Raw genomic sequence first — 21,698 nt, forward strand, 5'->3', positions numbered from 1 at the left:
CAAGCAGCCTTGAGAAGGGTGGCCAGGAATCCCCGAGGTGTGGAGCAGAGTAAGTGAGAGAAGCCCAGTGGGAGAGACCCCAGCCCTGCTGCTCCGTGAGCCAGACAACCCCCTCCAACCCATACTCAGGTTCCCCATCTTTAAAATAGTGTATTAATACCAGCTTTCCCTCCCTCCCAGGGATGTGAGGAGTCATCCTTCTCTGAGCTGGGAGGCAGGCAGGAGGCAGGGGCGAGGCAAGTGTGCAACCTGGCTGCGTGGGCTAGTCTCAGTCACAGGAAGCAAAAAGCAATGAATGACAGATGTCTTGGTGGTCAGGAGCCCCGGCTCAGGTGTCTGATAGACCTGGATTCAACAGTGCAACCCACCACTCACATGCCTTGTGATCTTCCTGCACCTGAGCTTTCTCATCTGTAAACTGTAGATAGGGGTTGATGCTACCGGGTGTGAACCACCCAGGGCAAGTCTGGGTGCTAGGGGGACTGGCCGCCATGTCAGTGCTCCAATGTGGGGGCTAAGGCCATGAGACTTCCAAGTTGGGTTCTCTGATTCCTCAGGACTGTGGGCTACCCAGTGACCTTTAATAAGTTCCTTTCCTGCTTAAGTCACCCACAGCCCATTTCTGTAATGGTGACCACAAACCTAGGGTGTCCACAAACCTCCACTGACTCCCCAGGCTCACTGCTGACACACCCTTTTAAGGCTGTTCTCTGAACTGCTGACCTTCACCTACCCCAATTTGCCTGTGTGCAGATGCTCCTCCTGTACCTCTGGTCCACTTTCACTAGGGAGTTACAAAATGAGACCCAGGCCTCATTTTGAGGGAAAGAATGTAGGAGGTGAGGGCCCAGGGGGCTGGGCCATCACAGCAGTGGGGCCTCTCAGGATGTTAGCTTCTCTCTTGCTGGAAGCTTCTACAATAACCGTCTCAGGCAGAGTCTCGCCTAAACTTATGGTCCAGAAAGGATGCAGGCAGTTTCTGTATGTTCGATCTTCGATCACATTCAGAAGAGTACTGGATGCATTTTTCTCACTTGGATAATGTAATAATCCAATAACGTGGATGGATATATAACAGTTCAAATTTGGTTAGCACTTCCCACGAGTTAGGCATTAAGGACTTTATCTGATAGATACGAAGTGAAATCATTCTCCCCATCTCACAGGTGTTGAAACAAACCCAGAGAGGTGAGATTATTTGCCCAAGGTCTGAGTAGAGATTTGAGCCCAGACAGGCTGGGATTCCACAGCCCGAGCAATAAGCTGTGTCTCCTTCAGGAAGTCACTTTGTGGCGGCTTTACAGGACAGTCTCTTGCCGGTGCCTATGCGTCCAGTCAAGGGGCTGAGTGGGAATAAGAGGAGTAAAAGTGTGAGGGAGTGTAGGACATCGGCCCGCTGGGCCTCCGACCCACCAAGGCCTTCAGCTACCAGCTGGGAAGCCTCTGAGATGGGAGACTCCTGGAGCCCAGGCAGCTCCCTTCAGTTCACAGACAAGGCCTTATCACCTGGGGCTGTGTGGACTTGGGTAAGGGGGGGACTTCACCTCTGAATCTGGGGCTGCTGTGAACAGAGGACATCAGGTTACGTCCCATACCCAGCACGGCTCCCAGCATTGAGGAGCCCAGCAAATGGTGCTGCTCCTGTAACATTCGATGGTGAGGATACAGCTGTGGTGACATAACCTGGGTTTTGCCACTCCATTCAGGTTCCACAGAGGGTAGGGATGCACAGCTGGTGCTTCTTTCTGCCCAGCAACCAACTATTCCCCGTTCTTCAGGTAAGAGCATTTTCACCTGAACCAAATAACTTGTATTTCTCTAACACAGGTGGACTGATTCCAGAAACTAACACTTATTGAGTGCCAGCTGTGTCCTAGGCACTGTAATGACTAATTCATTTAATCTTCAGGACAAGCCTGTAAAGCAGGTACCAATATTCCCATTTGTAGAGGTGGAAACTATAGCTCAGAGAGGTTTAGTAACTGCAGCGTCACAGATCTGGGACTCGGATCCGATGTCCAAGCTCAACCCATCTTTTAAGTAAGTGAATCATTAAGTTTATAACTGTGATTGGTTTTTCTAGGAGGGGCGTTTATTCATTCAATACGTACTTGCTGAGAGCCTACTGTGTGTCTGGCATGGTGCTAGGTCCTAGGGATAGGAACTCCACTGAAGACTTTGAGCAAGGTCATGCCCAATGAAAGCACTCCTTGGTAGCCGGAATAGGGAGAAGTCAGAGACAAGAGGCGTGTAGGACACCATGGAATGGAAAAGAGCCCCTGCGTGTTGTTGGGATAGGGGACCTGGGTCCTAGTCCCAGATCTATGCTGACATGCTGTGTGACCACAGATGAGTCCCTTACCTTTCTGAGCTGGTTTCCTTTTCCATTTTCTCTTAAAGGTGCTTTCAGACCATGACTGAATGAATGGAAGTGGGGGAGGGGTGCAGGGGGAGGGACAGGATATCACTTGGTTCAGTCAGGGTCTCTATTTTCTACTTTTCTTTGACCTTGAAGACCTGGCCTAAGGTGGACCCATCACCCACGGTTTACCTCATGCTTCAGGACCATGTGGCTCAGCCCTGGGGTGTGTCTACATCTCAGCTTCAAGCCAGAATTTATCTTACAGAAGAGAAAATGTGACTTTAGAGCCACTTTCCAGCTTTGGGGAGGGACTATGCCTCTCACACCTGCTTCACAGAGATGAAAGGAGCCATTGAGATAACGTCTTTAAAGCACCTGGGGCAGTATCTCTTGCCCTGCAGACAGAAAGTGCTCCACTGCCTGTCTTGCTATTGTTGTTTCCTACGTGGGGACTCTAGGCTGGAAGCTCCTCAGAGGCTGGTGGCATTTATGTCCTCCGCAGGGCCAAGGGGCCCAACACCAGCTGGGCCCCTGGTCAGGATCTGACACTCAAGGGTAGTACACCACCACCCAGGCTTGTCATGGGGACTGTGACTTGGGCCTGCCTGGCGAGCAGCCCTGACACTCACCCCACCCTGTGTGGGTGCCGTGCGTCATTCCTATGGGACTGTCCAGCACACGGGTCCCCAGTCCCTTCCCAGACATCAAGTGTGACGGGCAATTATGTACAACCCAACCAGGACCTAAATTCCTCTCCTGTTTCTGTTTAATTTTATATGATTATTTTTGGAGATTGGTAATATATTTAAATTCTTCAAAATTTAAAAGGGACCAAAAACAAACAAACAAACAAACAATGAATGAATGAATGAATGAATGGGACCAAAAAAATGTGCTATAAAAAATATCCCCTCCCACCCCAGCTCACAGCCCCTTAATTCCACTTCCTGGAGACAACCAATCTTTCTTTCTTTCTAAAACAATTTAATTTGCTCCCCTCTTACAAAAATCATAAGCATTCAAAGCAAAATAAAACCCCACCTTGGAATACACACAAAAGTACAAACCAAAAACCACACCCACAATCCCACCATCCAGATTTTCAGCATTTTAGTGTATGTCCTAGAGTGTTTTCAATGCATATCCACTTTTCAAAAAACAACGAAAAAAACACAGATGGGCATCACAATATTGACTTTTTAACATCTTGCCAGTGTCTCAGGAACATTTCCTCACAGCTTCTTCCTCAAACAATTTTGAAAGCTGTGTGATCTTACACAGACTCTAATTTATTTAGCTAGATCCCACTGGCAGGAATTTGGGATTTCTAGATTTCTCTTTTATAAGCAACATGGTGATGGGCCCTGGCATCTCACTGCCTACTTGTTTTCTTGCAACAAATTCCTATAACAGGAAATGCTGGGTCACAAGTTTTTAAGACCATGGAAACCCATCAAACCGCCCTCAAGTTCAAGACGAGTGTCCAATCCCAATCTGATTTCCTCAAGGCCAAGAAGTCTTGGTTCAAACCCCTCTCAACAGCAGCTATGTGTGTCCCTACCCCACCTCCACATCTAGACTAAGGGCAAAGCTGTCTGCTGGGCCTGGTCACCTGCTGTGTTTACCCAGTCACAGGGAATTACCTGGGCCTGTCCCAGTCCTGGATGAGTCAGCTGAGTCGGGGCCGGGCACCACCCTTCCCAGAGTAGGAGCCCAGATGGGAAAAGGGCCACCACCTTCCAGGGACAGAAACAGACTCTCAGCAGGGGCTGGAAAAGAACGAAGGACGAGCAGCAGCTCTTGGCCTGCAGGTAAGATTCGGGGCTGTATAGACTGGGACTGAGATAAGCAAGACTTGCTGTCGCCCTGTCCTGACCCTCCTGGGACTTCCCAGGCAGTTCCCTCTCAAGGTGCTTCACTCTGGGAGCAAAATGTAAACTGGGGTTTCCTTTTCCGACCCCGGCCTGGGGCCAGGTTTGAAGATATTTATCCAGATGATGGCCCCAGGCTCCTTCTGCCTATGAGGGTGCTCATGATGGGACTCACACTTTGCTCCTTGAAGTGGACCCTTGGAAGGCCAAAGAGAAGCCGATTTCCACAATGAACTGAGAGGGCAGCCCTCAGACTCTGTTACTTCTCTGCCTGAGCTGTTTCTATCAACTTCCCTACCACAGCAAGGAAAACCTGCTGGGGAACTGGGCCAGCGGTTTAAGAACTGGTTTCCTTATTTGGAGACTAGAAATATCCCCACAAAGTCAGGAGAACTGAATCAGATAAGGGACATAAGGGACCATTATGTGCCCTCTACATAGAAAACGGTACTTAAAACGAGGCTGATGTGCTAGGCAGGCACTGCACTGGCTACTTTACATACAGCGGTCCAAACTAGTAACAATTCTTACACCACCATCACTTCTCAACTGGGCTCCCTGCCTCCACCCTGGCCCCTCTATTCTCCAAATATCAGCCAGAGGGCACCTGCTAAAGTGAAGTTGGGCCATGTCACTCTACTGCTCAAGTCTCCGGTGGGTCCCATCTCATTAGAGTAAGTGCCAAGTCCTTGCCATGACCCACAAGCCCTCCGGGATCTGACCCCTCTCACGACTTTTTCATCCTCCTCTCCTGCTTCTCTAGCCTCTGAAACACTGACTTGTCTCATCGGTCACATGTTCCCTAAACACAATAGGTACTCCCACCTCAAGGCCACTGCAGTGGCTATGTTTTCAGCCTGAATGCTCTTCCCTACTCTTTAGGCTTTTACTCAAAAGTGACCCATCACTCCCCCCATCCCCCAAGCAGTGAGGCTGTTCTGGACCTTGCAAGGCTCTCTACCCTCCACCTTGCTTTATCTTTCTCCCCATCACCTCCCACCATCTAACACAGCACTCACACTTATCTACCCAGCTATAAAGTAACACTCTTCAAGGGCAGATTTCTTTTGTTCACTGTCTTATTCCTGTACCTAGAACAGTACTGGGACTTAGGCGCTCAGTAAATGTACTGAAGGAATGAACAATAGATAGCTAACAATTACTGCTAACAATTATTGCATGCCCTTGATGTGCTAGATACTGCGCCACGGCTTTCCATACATAGCTTATCTCTTTTTAAGAATCAAAATCCACAGTGACTCTGATGAAAGTATTGTTTCCTATATTATGAAAAATTAAATGACATTCAAAAGGGACTTGTCTATGCTTGCTCTCACAAGTCAGAGGCAGCAATCTGAACCCAGTCCTGCCCCGCCTCTCCTGGGCCTGGATTCAGGAGTGTCTGTACTCCCTGAAGAAGTCCACAGCTTTACTCCAGCAGGCAGTACACCCTGGAAGGAGGAGGTGGGTATGTGCCGGTGGCCTAGCAACAGCCTCTTCTTTTCCAACTCACTATATCCCTGGGCTAATTTGGCCTTCCAGGAGCTATTCCTCTGACACTCTAACCCACGCTTCCCTCCCTCACAGTCTTCTGAACGATGGATGAGTTGTCCACAGGAACAAGTAGGAGTCCCCTAGTTTCAGCTCTCTGGAACAAAGTGTTCCAGAGAAGTGTTCTCATTCCAAGTCCAAAGACGGGGGCTGACAACCCCTTTTCAGCCCTGCTTATCTGAGGGTCTCATTGCTGGTTTGTTGTGGGTGTTGTTATTTCTTATAATATCAAAAAGTACAGAAGCTCAGGAATGGGAATTCTCAAAAGTGCAGTAGGAAAGTTCCTCTGGGAGAGATGGGTTAGATGGGTTCTTTTCCTTTCTGAGGAGCTAATTAATTGCGGGACTCCATCAGCACCTGAGCAAACTCCTCCACTGTCAGATTGTAGGAGCCAGCCTTTCAAACTACCTCATTAGGGCAATGTTTTTTCTCCCTTTCTAGGTCCAGGGTTTCTCTTCAAAGGACTTTTGGGCTCTCTCTTCCCTGTATCTGTTTTTCCACTCCTTTAAGAAACAGTAACTGGATGCCTGCTGTGTGCCAAGCACTGGGCTCAACACTGGGGATTCAGAAATGAGCCCCAAATCAGCGACATTCCTGACCAGAGAGGGAGACAGGCAAATGAATGCAACACAGCGGAAATTCAACCCAGGAAATGTCAAAGGCCTTGATAACAGTAGATGTTTAATTAATATTAGTGAAGTTAATGATGAATAGGTGAATATGTGAGTGTGATCTAGAGAAGGGAGGTTGTAGTTGCGGGTATTTGGGGAAAAGCTTGGAATTGGAGGAGCTCACCAGATTAACTAGAGGAAGGGAGAAAGCATGAATGGCATTCAAGACAGAGGGAATAGCACTCACAAAAGCACGGAGGCATGAACGAGCAAGGTGAGTTTTAGGATCCGCAAGCACTCTGGAATGAATGAAATGCAGGGTGAAGTGTGGATGAGTGAGGAGGTGAGACTAGAGAGGTACCAGGAGTCAGGTCATGGAGATTTGAATGCAAAGTTGAAGTGTGAGACTTTCCTGAGGTCGAGAGCTGGGTATGACTTCAAGAGCAGGAGCTGAGGATAACTCCCAGATTTCTGACTCAGACCATGAGTTAGATTTGTTGTGGTCGCTGTACAGGGGCAGCAAAGCTGGGGTGGGGGGGCCGAATGAGTTCAGGAGATACTGAAGATCTGGAAGGCAGCTCCACTCTTAGGCCTGGGCCTCCCTATCCCTGGAATAGCACACTCCGCTTCCACCCTCCTGAACCCTCCATACTTTACGGTCCATTCAGGGTCTACTTCCTTCCTCCAGTGGGGCTTGCTTCTTGGTTGCGCTAGACTTTTGTCCTGCACTCCATAGGCTCAACTGCCTGAAACCCTTATAAAAGGTAGTGGGTCCAATTTTCCTGTGGGAAGTGATCTGCCCGGCCAAGCAAGCGGCCAAGTCCCCTATCCTGGGCAACAAAGGCTCAAATCAGTCAGTCATCCGAGTGGGATCCCAGCGTGAATCTGCGGGGGGTGGGGCAGGGCACTTGCAGCTCAGCACCGGGCCAAGAGTCAGGGCCAAGCAAGAAATTGGTTAGAGAGTGGGAGAAACTGTGACATCACAAAGAGTAGGAAATAGGGGGCTGAAGGTGCTTCCGAAACCGTAGGGAACGAGGGGGGGCTTTCTTTTCAGTTAGAGCAACAGGCAGCGGGAAGCGCAAGCGGGTCGACTAATGCCCTCCTCCCCTCCCTCAGCCGCCTTAGTACAGAATCTTATCAGTCAGCACTGGGCGGCTCAGCCGCACCCTCCTTCGGAGGCCGTAAATGGCCCTCAGGGGTCAGGGGAGTGGGGAGGCCAAGGGACACTCGCCCCTTTAAAGTTCAATTTGACTCGCGCAGCCTCCAGCCGGGTAGAGGGATGTGGAGCCTAACCGAGCCTTCCTATCGCTTACTCTGCTGCTTTATCTAATGTCTTGTGGGTGCCGGCGCCACCCACGCGCGCTAGAAGAAAGGGAGAGGCCAGGTGGACGCTAGTAACCCACCACGCCAACAACCGATACAGCGAGGAAACTTCCACGTTCCACCCCACAAGAGTGGGGCATCCTGGGAGCCGCTCGTAGCCGCGCGCAGGCCAGGTGGGCGAGATGCTCGCACTCTAGATGCCGCACTCTAGATGCCGCAGCGCGCCCTAGCGGCCTGGAGGCGTCTCTGCGCAGTCGCTGTAGCCCATAGCAACCGGGAGAGGTCGCTTCTGGCCGGGTTCCGAGGGATGGTAGGGTTGGAGTGGGAGTCGTTTGGAGTTCATGGAAGGATGTGACAGATTGGGAAACTGAGGCCTTGGATGAAGAACAGGCCCTAGGTGCCGTTGGGGCTTTCTCCGATGCCCCAGTGGATGGAGTTAGTGCTTGGCTGCTCCCATTTCACAAAAGGGGAACTGAGGCTGAGGGAGAGGGCGGGTTCGTCCACGCCTGTGGTTCCCCCTGGGTAAAAAAAATTAATATGATGCCCTGTCTTTACTACATAGGAGAAATGTGGGCAATGAAAGTAATTTATAACAAGAATACGTGTTTCACTATGTAAAAGTTCAGACTGGATCACGTAAACCTGATCATGCTTGTACCTAACTTAAAACGAGTAAATTTGGATTTAATAGAAGACAATATTCAACTGAATTTTGTCAACAGTTTATATTTGACATCTTAAGTCAGAGGCTAAATATATTTGTATACAGACATGAAATCACTGTGACAGCTACAAACATGGGTGTGTTCTGGTGAGTCACCTGTGGTGAGAAGGATTGACAGATTTTCCAAAATAGTGAACGAAATAAAATATAGCTTCCTTCAACCTGATATATGCATTCCTGGATATTATTTATTAAAACCAGGGGAAACCTCATTGTTTTTGTATGTAAGAGAGGTTATAAACAGGTGTTTTGCCTGCAGGAAGGCTTGGCAGTATACTAGAAAACTGTGCAGGACAGAGGACGGTTTTGTGGGGTGAACTGTTCCGTGTATTACAAGAGGTCCAGATCAGTGCTCCCAGCTTCCTGAAGGATAGTAGTGTCCTCTCAGTCTGTGATACTCGAAAATGCCCACACATATTTCCATTCCCTTTCTTGGAAAACCACTGATTTATTCAGTCAAATTATTTTTGTCAGCATTCATATGCTAGGCACTGTTTCAGTGGGGAGGCATAATGTGGTGAACAGGACACAGTCACTGCCCTTCTGAGGCTGGGTCTAGTATGAGAAAATACCCAAATATTAATCATACAATATGATAAATAATTTGACAGTAGAGGCAGGACAAATCAGGATGAGGAACACAAGAAGGCCCAGCTGACTAGCAGGGTGTCTCATGGCCTGAGAAAGCCAACCAGAGAGGTAGCATTTGAGCTGAGCCTTGAAAGAACATTGAATAGAGAAGGGTGATGTGCCTAGCAGAGGGACCAGCATGACTGAAACAAGTCCAGGGTTTCTGGCACATAGTAGACACTCAAATGTGAATGAGTAGGTAGATAATTGAATGAGACACAGAGCATATTTGCTGGCAGGGAACCATTCCCCACTATATCATGAACTGCCCAAAGGCAGGGGATTATCTGCTTCTTAATTCTGCTCAGATCCCGAAACTGAGTTGAGACTCAGTGAAGGTGTTACTGGAGAGTGGGGATCCTCTCCTGACACCTTGTCCAGGTTCTTGATGTCTCGAACAAAGAACTGAGCAAGACACTGAAATACAGCAGAAAAGAAAAGCTTTATTAGAAGGGAAAGTATGCTTCCAGACGTGGAACTGAGCCTGAGCAAGAGAAGCATGACTCAAAAGGCCTGGTAACAAAGACTTAAGAGTTTTCATACCTTTTTGCTGCGGGTGGTTACTTAGCGTGGGCTTCCTTGATTGACAGCTAAGATTGACAGGACTCAATGATTCATCATTTGCTTTCTGCACATGTTCGTTCCCAGAATTCAGTCTGTTATAATGATATTAATGAACTTCTGGGCATATGCATCATATTATAATGATGGTATAATGAGGCTCAGGTGAGTAGAAGGTCGTTGGGGGTCTTCATTGCACAGGTGCGAGTGACTGGCTTAAACTGATACCTAATTCTCTGCTTGCTTGTTTCTTAGTATGAATTTTAAAAAATGCTTTCTGGCTTGTTTAATTGTGGGTGGATTAGGGTGGATCCCTTCTAGGATAGGATGACCTCAGCGTCTTTGCAGGCAGACTCCTGCCTAACTCTTTTCTAAGAGCCATGAACCCCCTTATTATTGGTATGGATGTTGAGGGGAGGTCTCTTCTTCCGTATCTGCTTCCTGCTGAGAAAGGCTGTTGTCTCTGCCTGTTGGGGTTTCACAGAGCTCTTACCCTTTCTGCCTTAGGGTGGGGTCTTGAGTTTCCTGCTGACGTGCCACCTCAGTTCCTAGACAAGGAAAAGAAGATACGAACTTTTTATTTAAATCATATATCTATTAATTTCTATTATTGATTTATCTATTAAGGGAGTAAAGGGAAACAGGCTTGGTTAATGTATTTCTTACAGAGTAAAAAAAGACCTTTGGCCTAAAGTCCCCTCCCTTCTCAGACTCTAAGGGCCCTGTCTGGCCTTACACCATTTCTGCTAACAATGGGCTCCAATGACTCTTATCAATAGCCAGAGGATCTGAGTCACCAGTTTCAGGGCAATTATCGGGATTTGAGAGAGAGGGCCTTTTTCCGAAAGAAAGGTGGGGGAAAAACTTAACTAGGTTTACTAAAAAGATTAAGAACTCTGCAAGAGATGTCCCTTATCATTTCCTGCTAAAAGATTAAGAATTTTACGAGTGATGTCCCATATCAAAGGTGGCAGTGGTGAAAGGGTCCCAGATACAAAGAAAGTGTTGTGTGGTCCTGGCCTGAGAGTGATTTCCAGGCAGTGGACCTCAGATTCTGCTCTCCCAGAGGGCAGCTGCTAAAATATAACTGCTCTGCTGCTCCAGTGTTGGAAAAAGCAGGGCAGGGGTGGCCTCTGATTTTCACATCTGCCGTTCATGAGTAATCCTGGTGGCGGGGCATGTTTTTGGCAGATGGTACCTGCTGAGGTCTGTCTCAAGATAAAAATCTCCCAGAGTGTGTGCACAGTGGTGAAGGCCATAGGCAAAGGGGTCCCCCTAGTTGGTCTAAAGGAAGTCAAATCCAATCTCCCTCTCCCCCTGGGATAATCCCTGTTCTCCTGAGATGATAATTTCTGCTCCAAAGGCCAGGCCAGAGCAAGGATCTGGAACCGCCTGCCTCTAGGAGCCAAGCAGGCAGTGTAAACTGGCTGGATAGGTAATAGGAAAAGGAAAGGAAAGAAGTAAAAGGAAAAGAAAAACTTCGGGAAATGAGAAAGCACGTGCAGCCACCTCAAAGAGTAAGCTGCAGCTCAGCCCTGGCCGAGTGTTGCCGTGTGCTGATACCTTCTCTTGCGTTGCCCAAAAAAAATTTTGTTTTCAATACGAGTTAGAAATGAAGAATTTTGTATTTGCATATTTAAAAATGTTGGCCTAATGAAAATAAAAAACAAAAAACAGGGCTGTGAAAGGTGAATAAAACACGTCTGTGACTTGCGGGCCTTGTTTCCATCCTAGGAAGGCAGGTTTCCTTAGGACATTGAAGCTTGACTTCAAAGGAGAAAAGTGAGTGCCCAGGCAGAATGCATTGCTTCTGGCGATATTATTGAGTTAGTGTTCATGATAGGAGCTAGGGCTTCCGCAAATGGGAAGGCCCAGTTCCTGCCCTTTCAGAACTCCCAGTCTAACAAGGTAGATGGACAAAGAGACAACTACGGGAATAGTGAATAATCTACAAGAGTAAGGACATGGGGTGAGGTGTGGGGAGAAAGCACAAATCAAGGCAGGCTTCCTGAAAGAAGAGTCCAATGGTCTGGGACTTGAAAAGAATTAGGAGTTAGCCAGGCAGGAAGTGGAAGGGGTGGGAGGGTATTCCAGAGAGAGGGAATAACAAATGCAAAGGCCTGGAGCCATGACAAAATTTAATTCAAGCATCTGAAAGTAGCTCCTTCCTCACATTTCATCCAGGAAGGAAATAAAGCACTACTTTCGAGGTAATTCTTTTGAATTTCTTTGGGTACCTTGCTCCAAGGTCCTAATGATTCTCCCTTGGGATAGTCAGAAAGTGTTTAATAAATGTTCGTGGCTCCCCCAAACCCCCATTTCCTCATCCTTTAGGAGCAATGCTGTGCCGAGTGTTTAAATTCTGCCACTGTGTGCGTGCCTGTTTTTAAGAATTTCCACTGGTCTTACCAAGATCAAGGCCGGAAATGGGTGGTATACAGTAGGAACGCAAATGCTCAGAGGTGAAGAGGGGTGGGGGGGTGGGGTGGGGAAGGAATTCTAAAGAGCCTGCTACCTTTCTGTTGTGATATTAAGTCCCCACCCACTGTGTAGTTCTGGGCCGATGCTACGTAAACCCCTAGCGATCAGACCTCTTGAGCCCGTCTGACCTTGGAAACAGAGCAGGGAAGGACATGGCCCCTAGTCCTGCTTTTCCTGGCCAGCATGTCCAGAGTGGTTCCCTGGGCCTGGGTTCTAAAGCCCAGAATCAGTTGAATGTGTTGGGATGGAATTCTGCAAGGGCGGAGACCACGGGCTTGGGGACCAAACAGACTTGGGTGCAAATCCTAGCTCTCCTGTTTCCAAAATGTAGATAGTTATGCTGTCTGATATCTTTCTCATCCTGAGAGTTCTAAGTGGCACATGTGGGCCGGTAGTGGATGTTTATGCCTTCTCTCTCACCCCTCACCCCTCCTTACCTTCTGTGCTCTGCAGGGTGTTCCAAGGCAGCCATGTCCGCCCTGTACCCATCTCTGGAGGACCTGAAGGTGGACCAAGCCATTCAGGTAAGCCGCCAGGCCCATGATGGGGCCTTCAGGATTACCCACAGGGTAACTAAAGGAGGCTCGTCTTAAAAGTTGGTGGGTGTTGAGGGCCCTAGGCATGTAGGTCACCACTGCAAGGCCTGCTGGGTGGAGCAGGTGTCCAGAGGCCAAGATGATGGAGTTACAGCAGGCGTGAAAAAGACCAAACAGCTGCAAACAGGCCTCTCTCGTGCCTGCTCTGTCCCAACTGTGCCTCCATTTATGTTTGGGTCGACCCCACACTGTAGGGCAGGTTTCCAGAATCAGCCCCTGAGCATGGCGTTTGGCCTGCTCAGCCCCCAGAAGCCCCTTCCTTCTTCCTTCCCACCTATGGTCCCAGTGGGATTTGAGAATTTGGGACTTTTTGACTGAGAACTTGGTTGGGAGTTCTGGCTGCTTCAGGGAGCAAAGGAGGCATGACATTTGGTGGGTTGTGGGGCCCTGGGAGAACCTCCCCCAGAAACATGGACATCTGCAGAGGGCACATTTACAGACAACCTCAAAAGTTCATGGATGCTCCCTTTGGGCCTACCAGCATACATAATGCCCTGACCCCCAGGCTCCAAGAGTTCCTGGGGGTCCCGGCCACTGCTGACCAGCACCCACTACCCCTCCCCAGGCCCAGGCCAGCGCCACACCTAGGATGCCCACCCTGCCAGTCCAGGAGACAGCTGTCTCCCAGCCTTCAGGTGAGTGAATGGAGTGGGGGTGTTCCTGACCGAGAGTGACCATTTTTGGGCGCTGGTCTCTCGCATGCCACTGCGCTGTGTACTTCATGCTCATTTTACTGTCACCAGAACCTTTTTGGGACATTGAGAAAAGCGTGGCTTAGTGAGGACATGAACTTCTCTGGTTCGCAGCCACCTTCTATGTTGCTGCATGAGGAGACTAGTATGTTTGTGGTAGCCCCTAGAGTTGTTTGTGGCAGTCTTGATTCAGGTACTATGGCAGCAACCTTGAACTCGGGCTCAACTCTTCCCCTCCCACCAGGCACACTCCCCCTCTCCCGCTCCCCAGCTGCATTAGGATCAGATGCCTGCCTCCCTCAGCCTGTGAATTTCTTAAGAGCCGGGCCTTATGGCCCCACCACCAGCCCTGAACTTTGTGTTGGATGTTTGGCTGAGCCAAAATAAAGTCAGTTAAGTTGAACACCAAAGTGGTACCTGAGGAAATCGGTGTCCCAAGATACTCCTGGAAAAAGGCAGACCCCTGCCCCTCAGACCTTCTGAGGAGAGGACCACATCACCAGCAAGTGTCCCTGCCTTCCTCTCCCACAGCACCTGTGTTCCTGGAATATGCTATGTTCTCTGGAATAGACAGCATGTCCAGGTCCTATTTCTTAATAAAAATGAGCAACTACATGGGAGCCAGGAAGGTGTGGCTAAGCTCATGCTCTAGAGTAATCTCTTTCTTCTTCCTTCTTCATTTCCCATCAGTTTTGTACCCAAACCTGAAAGAATTGGAAAATTACATGGGTCTTTCCCTCTCCAGCCAGGAAGTCCAACAGAACCTGCCTCAGATTCCAGAAGGTGCCAGTGTAGGTATTCATCCCTTGACTGATATGGACACAGATGTTCCAGCTCTTCCTCTTTCTTGGTGTTGGCATGTAAACAGATTTGAATCTCCTCTTTCCCCGGCATTCCTGTGGCTCTGTTTCTTGATGGCACTTTTCATTTTGAGCCTTCATTAAAAGTGCTGTGGGATTTCCTGGTGTTCTGAGGGCCTGGGAGTTGAGGGCCACTGCCTGCCCTTTGACCTCTGGCTTCAGGCTGCTGACTCAGCCTGCTGGATGAGAAGGGAGGACAATAAACCCAACCTGAGCCTGGGGTTTCTCATGAGGACTTGAGAGCAGCTGCATGGACAGGCAGAGCTGAGGGGGGCAGGAGCTTGTCACCCAGATCTGGTTCCCAAATTAAATAATATCTCTTGATTTCTGCTCTCTATGGCTCAGGGAGCAACAGAAATCCTGATTTAGAAACGGTCACTCCTGAAAATGTTCACTTATAGATGCAGTCCCCACTCAAATCCCTCCCAGTTAGCTCCAGCCTCCCTGCGGCCATTTATCAGTGTCCTTGTCTGCCAGCCTTTCCCTGAGCCCATGAAAATCAATGGCAAAGTGCGACTGGAAATCTCGCCAAGGCGGAGGATTTCACGAAGTTAGTGGAAGGGACGATGAGAACTGCCACTACCACACACACAGCCACTGACAAATGAGGATCTCACAAAAAAAGTCAACTAGGATGAGAACACGTGAGCCCCTGGGGATATGTGGGACCCACACGTCCCTAAAATCACTCCTTTGATAGTCATGCTGTGAAGTACAAACATGAAGCAAAGAAGGTTATGTTCACATACTTCAATTTTAGTCCATTCATTGAATCCCTCTTTGTTCCAAAAATTAGGACATAAATGCATCTAACCTAAGTTTTGATAAAAATATGACAGTTGAATGCATTTGATATTTACAAGTTTTAATTGTTTTTATTTATTTTTAACTTTTTATTTTTAAATAATCATAGATTCACAGGAAGCTGCAAAAGTAGTGTAGAGAAGGGTACAGAAGATTGGATCCTTTACCCAAAGGCTGGCTACGTTTTACATAAGAATAGTACAATATCAAAAGCAGGCATTTTCATTGGTAAAATGTGGATCTATCATCTTGTGCTGTCTTATCACCTGCATAGAGTCATGTAACCACTGAATCAAGATACTGTAATATTTCATCACCACAACCATCTCTCACCTGTTGCCCCTTGATAACAGTGTCCACCCCGTCCCCGCAACCCTTAGCACCTCCTCCTCTGTTTTCCATTCCTATAACTTTGTCATTTCAGAATGTCATTTAAATGGAACCCTATAGTATATGACCTTTTCGGAAGGGCTTTTTGGGTCAGTATAATGCCCTGGAGATCCTTCCAGGTTGTTGCGTGTATCAGCAGGTCATCCCTTTTTGTTGCCGAGCTGTATTCCACAGTATGGATGTGCCATAGTTTGTTTAACCTGTCGAGGGACATTTGAGTTGTTTCTAGTTTGAGGCCATTACAGACTAAGCTGTTATGGATGTTCGTGTACAGGTTTTTGTACGGACACAAGTTTTCATTTCTTTGGAGTAAATGTCCAGGAGTACAATTGCTAGGTTGTATGATAAATGAAATTTAAAATTTTTAACTTTTTAAGTCAAGTTTTGAGAATTCTTTATTCTAAAGTCCTTCTTTAGATATATGATTTGTAAATATTTCCTCCAAGAGTGTAGCTAGCTTCTCTTTACATCTTATTAAAAGGATCTCTTGCAGAGCAAATGTTTTAATTTTGATGGGGTCAGATTTATTGATTTTATTTTTCTTTTGTGGGTCATGCTTTGCTGTCCTAAGAAATTTCACCAAGCCCTAGTTTCTAAAGATTTTCTCCTTTATTTTCTTCTAAAACCATTATAGTTTTATGTTTTACATTGAAATTTATGATGAATTTGAGTTAATTTTTGTATAAGATGTGTGGTCGAAATTCATCATTTTACCTTTGGATGTTCACTTGCTCCCACACCATTTATTGAAAAGACTATTCTTTCTCCAATGAACTTTCTTTATACCTTTATATAAAAGCAGTTGGCCCTACTTGTGTGAGGCTATTGCTGGATTCTCTATCCTGTTCCATTGATCCATGTGTCTGTCTATCTGCCAATACCTTACTATTGATTACTGTAGCTATATAATAAGTCTTGAAATTTGTTTGAATGTTTCCTCTCACTTTATTCCTTTTGTCAGGATAGTTTTAGCTATGCTAGTTTCTTTGTCTTTTCACATAAAGTTCAGATTAATCTTGCCTATATCTAGAAAACATCTTGTAGAGATTTTGATAGAAATTGCATTAAATCTGTATATCAATTTGGGGACATTCTAATCTATGAATACAAAATCTCTCCATTTATTTAGATAATCTTTGATATCTTTTATCAGTGTTTTGTAATTTTCAGCATACAATTTCTATACTCATTTTGTTAGATTTTCACTTAAGTTGTTTTTTGAGTCATTGTGAGTGTATTATATTTTTAATTTGTTTCCACATGTCTATTGTTAGTATACAGAAGTACATTTGATTTTTGTATATCGACCTTGTATCCTGTGACCTTGCTGAACTTACTTATTAGTTCTAGGAGTTTACTTGTAGATTCCTTGTAATTTTCTAGTAGACCATCCTGTCACTGGCAAATAGGGCCATTTTATTTCTTCTTTTCAAATTTGTGTGTATTTTATCTCCTTTTCTTGCCTTATTGCTCTGGCTAGTTCTTCCAGTACTATGTTTAATACTAGTGGTGAGTTCAGACATTTTGCCTTGTTCTGGGTCTTAGGGAGAAAGCATTTATACTTCTAGCTCAGTTTTCTTTCAAGACAAACATCACACCAAGCCCCCTTTTACCCATTGCTCACTATTGCTGTGAAATCTATCTTTTATTTTTAAGTGAATTTTAAGTCTTTTCCTGATACCAATTTGTCTTGGAAAATTGAGGGCCTCTTTTCTGTATACTACTCTTGCCCCATTTTCATGGTTTTCAGGGGCCTGGACTCTGACGCCCCCTAGTGGTGTCAAGAAGCCATGTCGCCTCTTGGCCCCGGCAGAGAAGTGTGTTCTGGAGGTGGGGTGGGTCCCAGGGACCATTCTATCCTCCTTTCTCTATCCTTGAGCGGCCCCAGGGGCTGGCTGACCCCCTCCCTCCTCCTCTGGTGTCTGCAGATGGCGGTCTCGGGCCCCTTGCCGGGCCAGATGGTAGCACCTGTGTCCCAGAACAGCCTGGGCGCGCGGCGTGCGGAGATCAAGCCAGGGGTGCGAGAGATCCACTTGTGCAAGGATGAGCGTGGCAAGACGGGGCTGCGGCTGCGGGCCATCGACAAGGTGGGGCTAAGGGCTGGGCAAGAGAGGAGGGGCCTCTCGGAGGGTGCATACTGGAAGCGCCTGTCCATCCTGTCCGTGGTCCTAAGCCGCTGGAGTCCCGCTGCTCTGAGTGCCCTCAGGGCTTTGGCTGTACCGCGGGGTGGCGGGTCCACAGTGAGGAATGCGCGGAGCCAGCTGGGACGAGGCCCACCTAAACCCAGGCTCTTCCTCTCAATACCCTCCCCCAAGACCACAGGACTGGCGCTGGCTCTGTGTTGCTGCAGGGACCAGACACCTGCCCCTCCATGGGCTCCTGTCACTCAGAGCCTCCCTTCTCCCTGTCCTCCAAGTCACAGGGATCTGGCTGCCAGGCTGCTGTCTGTAGACAGTGGAAGCTAGGGCCTCGAAGCCACTGTGAGAGGCGGTGTAGTCCAGGGGTTGGGGATATAGGCTCCAGCCAGGATTGAAATCCTGACTCAGCTGCTCCCTAGCATTGTGGCCTGGAGTGTTTTCATCCCAGAGAAATGGGGTAACCCTTGTGCCTGCTGGGAGAGCTGCAGTCCCAGTACTCTGTAGGACTGGGGAGGACCAGGAGGAAAACAAACAGCTTGGAGGAGGGCCCTGGGCTCAGGGTGAGGGGAACTGACTGGGGCCCTACTTCTCCCAGGGGCTCTTTGTGCAGTTGGTCCAGGCCAATACCCCTGCGTCCCTTGTGGGGCTGCGCTTTGGGGACCAGATCCTGCAGATCGATGGGCGTGACTGTGCCGGGTGGAGCACAGACAAAGCCCACCGAGTGGTGAAGAGGGCATCGGCTGAGAAGATCATCATGGTGGTTCGGGACAGGTGAGCAGCCAGCCCCAGAAGCCTCCCTGTCCACCCCCAGTCAAACCCTGGGCCCAGTTAACTATCCCTTCCTCTCAGGCCATTCCAGCGGACTGTCACCATGCACAAGGACAGCAAGGGCCACATTGGCTTTGTCATCAAGAAGGGGAAGGTGGTCTCTGTGGTCAAAGGGAGTTCTGCAGCCCGCAACGGGCTCGTCACCAACCATTGCATGTGTGAAGTGAACGGGCAGAATGTCATCGGGCTGAAGGTAGGTGGTGGCCAGCTCCGCCTTGGAACTTTAGAAGTAGGCAGCTGCTGGGTGAGGGGAGGGTCTTTGTCTGCAGGCAGGCGGCTGCCCCCGTCTGAACCTCAGTTTCCTCACCCTAAGATTGCTGCGAGGATTCAATAAGACAAGGTACATGGAGCTCTGAGCACAGTGCCAGGCACATAGTAAATGCTCAATAAATATTATCTATTAATACTAACACATCGAGGGCAGAGGTGTGACGGCATGTGTGAGGACACAGGTGCCCAGGTAGCTACTGGCTATATGGACACCTCCCTACTCTGGGCGTCACTTCTGTCTGCATCCTGGATCCCATTCAGTAATAGGAGTATTTTAGAAAATTGCTTTTCAGAAATCCATTTCTGACCTATGTTCATTTTTTGACGGTGTGTGTAGCAAGTTTTACTGTTGAAAAACAAGAAGGAGCAAGTGGTCTAGAGTCAGTGCTATGGACGTGGACTGAGGGATGGGTGCCTTCAGGGAATGGACCATGGAGGATGAAGAATCGTGTGGCTTTTGGTCCCTGAACAGTGAAAGTGGTTTTATCCTGACTTGATGCCACCTGGACTGAGAGTGGCTCTCAATCCCAATTGTGATTTAGAGTGAGGGTTCTTCTAGTCCTGCAGCCAGGGCTTTGGTCTCACGTGGCAGGGCTCCCCCTGCAGAAGTGGCGTGGGTGGTGGCACTCACTCCATAGCTGGTGCAGTCTTTTAAGCCAGTTCTCCACCCCTCACAAGAGCCATCACCAAGCCATCCCTGCTACATATGTTTCCCTGTGCTTGACAGCCTCCCCTACCCTCCCTGGAGGCTTGTTCTGGTGGCTCGTGAGCATTGTGATCAGGAGGTTCTTCCAAATACCTGTCTAGGGTCACTCCTGCTGCATCCTTCCCATCCCTCAGGGATCAGGCATGACAGTCCAAAGGGAATGCACTATACCGAGAAAGTTGAGTACACGAATACCAGTTCTGAGTAGCTGGCTCTTTCAGATATTAGTGAATTCACTCCTTTCAAAGCATCACAGTTCTTTAACTGTTCTCGAGAGCAGTCATTCTATATGTGGTGCACACCTTTCATCCTCCCTAAAGGCTCAAGGCTTCATTATGGACTTACCAGTTCATTGTGGACTTACTCCTGTCAAAGCATGGTGTTGCGAGGCTCTTAGGACTGGGCTTGTCCCTTTTCTGAATGGTTCCAGATAGCTACGCTTCTTGAGATTATTTATCTTTTCAAAGGTTTTCTATTTTCGCCCTGTGGCCATCACTAGTCCTATCTAGCACTTCTCCCATTTATCCGGGAACAACTAAGAAAACAAAAAGCAAGTTAGAGATATGAGTAAAGTCAAGGCCACCTGTCTCTGAGTAAAGGCCAGAGGCTCTTCTGTTGCCATAGCTTTAGCTTTTGGACTGTTTGGCACACTTTGCATAGACTTATCATTTCTCCCCAGGATCTCAATGGCTTCTGCAGGTCTTGCTCTTTTTACTTGCCAGCAAAATGTAAGAGGGAGGTGTCCCATGTGGGCTTGCCTCAGGCTGGCTGGCCAACAGGAGCCCAGCAGGTGGTGGGTATGCCCGATGTCCCCCACTGCGCTGTCATTCTCTTCCTGCTTTGGAGCCAGGACCCGAGTGTGACTTGGGGAGTAGCGTGCGTGAGGCCCTATTATGTTTCGGGCCCACATAACTGGCCCTCGAAGTGAGATGGGGGCAGCGTGCTCATTTTACCAAGGAGATCCTCAGAGCCCACATTCTTGCTCAAGCAAGGCCTCACCGGAGTGTCTGCCTGGGACCCTCACTTACGGGGCCGCCCTGCCTCTGCAGTCAGGTGTTAGCAGCATCCTCTAGCAGGGGCCATGCTGACTCCTCCACAGAGGTCCCCCACAAGACGATATAAAGAAAACAGGCTTGCTTGCTTCCTCTCCAGGACAAAGAGGTCACAGAGATTCTGGCCAAGGCTGGGAATGTTGTCACCCTGACCATCATCCCCACCGTGATCTTCGAGCACATGGTCAAAAAGTAAGGCTGCTCCCTTCCTTCCTTCCTGCTTACCTCCCACCTCCCCACTGCTCCAGGTCCTCAAGGCTCACGCAGGGCACAGCCTAGCCTGCCCTTCCCTCCCCTCCCCTCCCTTCAAGGTGGCTGGTGACTTCTGATGATTTGAAAGTCTTAGAAATAAAAGTAAAGGCCTGCATGGGATGCAGTCCGCGGACAGGTGGGGGTGGCGTGGAGGCACTGCCGGTTTTGGCCACTGTCATCGTTGCTGTATCTAGGTTGTCTCCGACCCTGCTCCACCACACCATGGACCACTCCATCCCAGATGTCTGAAGCCACAAGAGGGCAGGCAGCTCAGCCCTCCCGCCCTCCTGCAGGAAAGGAAGACTCTTCAAGGATGATGGGTGGCAGAGGCCTGCTGCCTGGGGGCAGGGATGTCTTGACAGGGGCGTGTTCCAGGTGGGGTGACATCAGACCATGTCTGTCATTTATAACACAGGCCTCCTTTATGCCTCAGACTCTTAACTAGACTAAGGCAGGGGCAAGGCCCACAGGCAGCAGATTCTCTGTGCTGGTTTAAATGCTGGACACGTAGGCAGGCCGGCTAAACACTTCCTGAGGTTGCAGCTGGGTCCCTTTTCAAGATTTTGTCCTTACCAGAAAAACAGTTATGTTTTGAAAGAACAGAAATACCTTTGTGAGAATTTTTTCTTTTTCCTTTACTTGATCTTTGTCACGAACTGTATATAGTTGTAACCCGTCACTGTCTTTTGAATAAAGATTTGATTTTAAATAAAACTCCTTCCTCAAAAGTAATTGAAAACTCCAGAATTTCAATCCCATGACATGCCAGGGCCGGTTTTCTTTTAAGCAGTCATGAGACCAAGGCCTTTTCTACACATTGCCTCTGAGAGCAGTGATTTGGCTCTGCCACCGTCACATGCTGCCTGCGGAGGCGGGAATGACTGGAGTGGGAACCAGCGTGAGACTCTGGAAGAGGGGCATTGGCTTTGGAGCGTCCCCTGCTCAGTGGCCTTGGACTGTTTCTGCATGTGCAGAATAGGCATGGGAACTACCCCG

At 48.4% G+C, this 21,698-nt stretch overlaps 1 protein-coding gene across 4 annotated transcripts; it reads left to right on the forward strand.

Moving 5' to 3' along the window:
• The first annotated feature begins 4,073 nt into the window (after window positions 1–4,073).
• SDCBP2 (syndecan binding protein 2) lies at window positions 4,074–21,495 on the forward strand. 4 transcript variants are annotated; one of them, XM_039863932.1, is made up of 10 exons: window positions 4,085–4,173; window positions 5,574–5,697; window positions 12,568–12,638; window positions 13,276–13,345; window positions 14,093–14,193; window positions 17,385–17,543; window positions 18,190–18,365; window positions 18,444–18,615; window positions 20,551–20,642; window positions 20,897–21,495. In XM_039863932.1, exons 3-10 carry the CDS (start codon window positions 12,585–12,587, stop codon window positions 20,949–20,951), a joined length of 879 nt encoding a protein of 292 aa, XP_039719866.1. In that variant the 5' UTR covers window positions 4,085–4,173; window positions 5,574–5,697; window positions 12,568–12,584; the 3' UTR covers window positions 20,952–21,495. The 4 variants fall into 4 exon arrangements, with proteins under 4 accessions (XP_039719865.1, XP_039719867.1, XP_039719866.1 ...); XM_039863931.1 differs by lacking the exon at window positions 5,574–5,697 and having other exon boundaries at window positions 4,074–4,173; XM_039863933.1 differs by lacking the exons at window positions 5,574–5,697; window positions 20,551–20,642; window positions 20,897–21,495 and adding an exon at window positions 18,736–19,566 and having other exon boundaries at window positions 4,074–4,173.
• The last annotated feature ends 203 nt before the right edge of the window (window positions 21,496–21,698 follow it).

The sequence above is a fragment of the Pteropus medius genome, unplaced genomic scaffold (assembly GCF_902729225.1).
Source record: "Pteropus medius unplaced genomic scaffold, Ma_sr-lr_union100, whole genome shotgun sequence".
Taxonomy (NCBI): Eukaryota; Metazoa; Chordata; class Mammalia; order Chiroptera; family Pteropodidae; genus Pteropus; species Pteropus medius.

Coding starts and splice junctions, on each gene's coding strand:
- SDCBP2 (XM_039863931.1), top strand. CDS start 4,080: ATGGGAAAAGGGCCACCACCTTCCAGGGACAGAAACAGACTCTCAGCA. Junction 4,174..12,567: donor CAGCAGCTCTTGGCCTGCAG/GTAAGATTCGGG, acceptor TGTGCTCTGCAG/GGTGTTCCAAGGCAGCCATG. Junction 14,194..17,384: donor AGATTCCAGAAGGTGCCAGT/GTAGGTATTCAT, acceptor TGGTGTCTGCAG/ATGGCGGTCTCGGGCCCCTT.